Source organism: Portunus trituberculatus, chromosome 4 (assembly GCF_017591435.1).
Source record: "Portunus trituberculatus isolate SZX2019 chromosome 4, ASM1759143v1, whole genome shotgun sequence".
Taxonomy (NCBI): domain Eukaryota; kingdom Metazoa; phylum Arthropoda; class Malacostraca; order Decapoda; family Portunidae; genus Portunus; species Portunus trituberculatus.
The window spans coordinates 3,895,071-3,900,341 of NC_059258.1; the positions used below are offsets into that span (position 1 = coordinate 3,895,071).

Sequence of the window (5,271 nt, forward strand, 5' to 3'; positions counted from 1 at the left end):
CTATGTCTCCTTAAACAATTATCAATCCATTCATGTTTATCCGTCTGTCTGCTTGTCTGAATGAAGTGGCAGGCAGTGTTCTGTTTTACTTTTTTGTTCAATGTTCCAGTACTTCAGAAAAAAAAAAAATCAAATTGTCACAGAGTTGATATACAGAAATATCACTTTTTGTACAAATGTGTATATTGATGTAGGAGCATGTTCCCAGAAGGCCATTGCAATAGTAGTCATTCATTCTTTCTCCCTTCTTTGCCAAATGCTACTGTTTACACCATATTTAGTTATTACTGTTTTCTAAGCAATGCAGTGATCTCACTCTTCCATTGTTACATATTTCATCATATACTTGTAAAATATAGCCACAATTTTCTTTTTTTGCCAAATGCTACACACTATTATTGTACTTAGTCCATGTCACTGTACAATTCTACACTCCAATATTTATCTTCATATGCAATACTTCTACAGTAACACCACCACACAAAACACCAAACTTAACCTAACCAATCCAAACTTAACCTGACTTTTTTCACACAAATCTGCAACATTACCTAATCTTTCTATCAACTCTTAACTAACAAACCCAAACCAAACTTAAACCAACCTTAACCCAACCCAACCCAAACCTAACCTAACTTTTTTCACAGCAAACTGCCACACACCTAACCTTTATCAACACTTAACTAAACACCAAATCAAAACAAACCCAATTGAACCCAACCCAAACCTAACCTAACTTTTTCACACAAAACTAGAACATTACCAAACCTATCTTACCAACGCTTAACTAAACATCAAACCAAACCAAACTTAACCTAACCTAACCCCACAGTTGCCGCAGACCACAACGAGCCAGCGTGCGGATCCTGCCCCAGCTCGGACCTCGACCTGCAGCGCCGCCAACGTCCCGACACGTCCCCGAACTCCACCTTAGCCTCCATCGCACCCTACAACCCTATCCTGCCTTGCGAGATGGAGATGAGGAACAAGGATGGGGAGCTGGTTGTGGGATCTGCGCCAGCCAACCCTGTGTGTGTGGCAGCCACCCCTATACGGATTACTAATGGGTTCAATGCGCCAGAACACTAGTCTAGGGGGTTCTTAGGCCATGTGGCTGCTGGAAATAGGATCTGGGGATGTTTTGGAGGGTTTATTTGATGAGGAAGAGGATCAGAGAGTGTCTGTTAAGTGAGGAAGAGAATCAGGGAATGTTTAAGTGAGGAAGAGAATCAGGGAGTCTTTATCGAGTAGGGAAGATTATTAATGTGTTTTTCACTAGTATGAAGATGTTTTTTTGTCTGTTTATTGAAGAGTAGAAGGGATCAGAGTGCACTTTTTATCTAGTGAGGAGAATCGAGAGGTGTCTAAAAAGGATTCAGGCATTTTTATCAAGCGGCAGAGAATCAAGGAATTTGTCTATTTAAGGGAACAAGATCAAGTTGTTGTTTTTTTTAGCAATGACAATGAGACTTTATAGGTTGTTTTTTTTTATATCTATAGAGGAAAGGATTGTGGGAGTACATTGAAATAGTTAGCAGGATCAAGGTGGTTTTACTGATGCGGAAAGCAGAATGAAAGAAAGGAAGGAGAGAATGAAAAGGAGAATGAAAGGAAGGAAGGAAGGAAGGGATGAAAAAGGAGAATGAAAGGAAGGAAGTAAGGGATAAAAAGGTGAATGAAAGAAAGGAAGAGATGAAAAGGAGAATGAAAGTAAAGAAAGGAAGGCAAGAGAAGGAGAATGAAAGAAAAAATGTGAAAATGAGAATAAAAGGAAGTAAGGAAAGAATGAGAGGAATAACAGTAAGGAATCAAGGAAGAAAAAACATTATAAGGAGAATGAAAGGAAGAGAGAAGGAAGGAAGGAAGGAAGGAAGGAAGGAAAGAAGACATAAATGAAGACTGAAAGAGATGAACAAATAGAAAATAAACTCTTAGGAATGGATAGAAGAAAACTAGATGAATCATTATGCATAGAACGAGTGATACTAGATGCTAATGTTGTTATAATATGCATCAATTATTGTGATATTGTGCCTGAATGTATTACTCTGCGTGTGTGTGTGTGTGTGTGTGTGTGTGTGTGTGTGTGTGTGTGTGTGTGTGTGTGAGGAAGTGGAGCCAGTGATAGTTTTATAGAATGTGTTGCTATCTGCCAAGCCAACAGCCATATGAGTGGTGGACATGACGAAAGTTGCTACAAAGGCTCATCTGCACTTTAAAGTATTCAGGTATTTAACCTGGCATAACCTTTAACCTTTCAATCTAACAGAACTTAAACCTAACCCAACAGAACCAGTCGTAACCTAACCTAACTTAACCTAACATCAACGAATCTTAACTTAACCTAACCTAACATCACTGTATCCTAACCTAACCTAACATCATCGAATCTTAACCTAACCTAACATCACCGTATCTTAACCTAACCTAACATCACTGAATCTTAACTTTGATCTAGACTGAAGTGACCTAACCCCCAATTTTAACCTAACTTAATCTAATCAAATTCAACCTAACTTAATCTTAACCTAAGAATTCAACCAGACTTACCTTTTTAACCTCTTCAGTACCATGACGTGTTTTCATATTAATTCTGGCTACTATTTGGTGATTTTATACAGCTTCAGAAACTCATGTGGGGGATTAAAATAGTGAAGACTGCAGCCATTAATCCTCTGACCTCCATAGATCCTTCCTAATATCAATAAAATAGTCTAATCGTACGCAAATCTCAAGGTAAAAATGTGTCCCAGTAATGATGGGGATAACCTCTTCAGTAATGGGATGGTTTTCTATGAGTTTTGATTTTATTGACATCAGAAAGTGTCATGGAGGTCAGAAGATTAACCATCCAGTCTTCACTATTTTGATTCCCACATAAGTTTCTAAAGTTGTGTAAAATCACCAAATAGTAAATAGAATGAATATGAAAATGCATCCTGGTACTGAACTGACCTCAAACTGAACCTTACCAAACTTAACCTAATTTGACTTGACCTAACCTACAGTCACTAATTGAAGAGATAAACAATTTCTCAACAACTGGGCATTAGAAGCAGATGTAATGGAGCTCTAGTACTTTACCGCCACATTATATCCTTTGTAATCTGTTCTGTTGTGTTTCTCCTGTTTTTCTTTCTTTTTCCTTTTTTTTTTTTTTTTCTTTGTTCCTGTTTCTGTGTGATGTGAAGAAAAAAATTATGTGTTCACAGTGTTTCTTGTTGTTATTGTGTGTGTGAGAAAAAACTGTATTACCTGTGTGTTTGTGTGTTCGTTTGTTAGTGTGTGATTAAAAAAAAAAGATATATTTGCTCAGAGATGTTATAGTATTTATGGAACATTATACATAGACCTATTTATTAGTGATATATATTTATGCATATGTAATCTTTAGTCATGTGTTGATTTGAGGCAGACGTTTGTTGAGTGTGTGTGGCTCTGTAGTTCATGATGGGGGCCACTGTAACTAAACTGGCCAGCTTCATTTTTTTATTATTACTATCACTTCTAATAACTTTCTTTTGAGTAGGGAAGTTTAGAGTTTATTTTTATTTTTATTATTATTATTATTATCATTATTACCATACTACTATTGACTTTCTTCTCAGTGGGGAAGTTTAATTCTTCTTATTTATTTATTTTTTATTCTTACTAATAACCTTTCTATTTCTTATTTTCTATGCCTTTTCATTCTTTTCTTTTAACTATTAATTCTTTTTCACTGGGGAAGTTTAGAGAGGTTATTTATCTTTCCTTATTTTCTGTCTTCTTTTTTTAGTTTTTTTTTTTCTTTTGCTGTGAGCGAGAGGAAGTTTAGTTTTTATTATTTACAGCTTTCTTTTTTTATTTTCTTCACTTTTTTTTGAGAGAGAAGTTATTAGAGCTATTTCCTATCTTTTTCAATGGCTTTTTTATATTTTCCTTATTTCTTAATAGAGTGATATTAAGAATGCTTTTTTTTTTTATCCTTTACTGTTTTATGATTATGTTTGTCTTTTTTCTGGACTTTATTTATTTAACTTATATATAATTTTTTTTTTCATTCTTTACTTGACTTTTTAGAGAGGAAAGTTAAACAAGCCCTCTCTCTCTCTCTCTCTCTCTCTCTGGGCCAGTTTCCTAAAATAAATGAAGAACGGATACCATTCACTCCCCATCACATGTAAGACAGTGTATGTACTTGAAGAAAGAATGAACCAGTACATCTTTTACAAATTTAAAGCTGCATATTTTCATTCAAACTTAACCACAAATATTTCATACTTACCCACAAATATTTCTTCCTTTTCAGCGTCCATGCAATAAATGGAAAGTAAATCATATAGAAATACTGTTGGCATATATACTGAATGGCTTTATATTATTTTATTTCATTTACTTATAATTGTTTTCTCTCCCTCAAGCAGAGATGACCACCAGTGTTCAGAAAAGCCACATTTCAACTAATACTTAGATATACCTCATCAAAATGCAGTGTACTACAATTAAACTAAACAAACAGTGAATAGATAAATAAATAAAAGAAGAAAGAAAACAAAAGAAAGAAACGTACCTATGATGGTTTCAAATACTTTCTGATCTGTTGACTATTGCGTAAATAAAGCCACAATATTCTGACTAATCTGTCTTACTCAACCTGTTTATTGCATCAGTTTTTCCCATAATCCCTTGCCACTTTTGAAACACTAATATTTTGTACTAAAATATATTAACCGTACCTCTTTATCATGTCATTTTTTTTCAAATAACCCTTGCTTTTACAAACACTAATATTTTGCCTTTCTCATCGCCAGAATGTTGCATCTCTTCCCATCTTCTACCACTATTTTCATGCTAACTGCTCTTCTAATCTTGCTAATTGCATACCTCCCCTCCTCCTGCAGTCTCATTGCACTAGGCTTTCTTCTTTCTCTCATCCTCTATTCTGTCCAACTCTCTAATGCAAGAGTTAACCAAGGCTCTCAATCATTTATACCTTTCTCTGGTATACTCCCTCCCTGTGTCTGTATTTCCAACTTCCAAGATTCAACTTCATTTAAGAGAGAGGTTTCAAGTACTTTAACCCTTTTTTTCTGGCTAGCTCTCTTGGACGTGCAAGGGAACTGGCAGCTAAGTGTTTTGTTTTGTTTTTGTTTTTTTACCTTATGTTGTCCTTGGCCAGCTTTCCCCTTTTAAATATATATAAAAAAAAAAAGTACATTACCTGTAGCTACTTAATACATATATTTTTCCCATTAAGCACTATCAAAACCAGACTCATTTCCTACCTTT

At 35.0% G+C, this 5,271-nt stretch overlaps 1 protein-coding gene across 1 annotated transcript in view; it reads left to right on the forward strand.

The window, feature by feature from the left end:
* The window catches only part of LOC123511621 (TRPL translocation defect protein 14-like), a 36,443-nt gene extending 34,766 nt beyond the window's left edge, over nucleotides 1–1,677 (forward strand). Inside the window, exon 12 of the mRNA XM_045267653.1 lies at nucleotides 833–1,677. Coding sequence (XP_045123588.1) covers nucleotides 833–1,089 — 257 coding nt within the window. The 3' untranslated portion in view covers nucleotides 1,090–1,677. The remainder of the gene's footprint in view (nucleotides 1–832) is intronic.
* The last annotated feature ends 3,594 nt before the right edge of the window (nucleotides 1,678–5,271 follow it).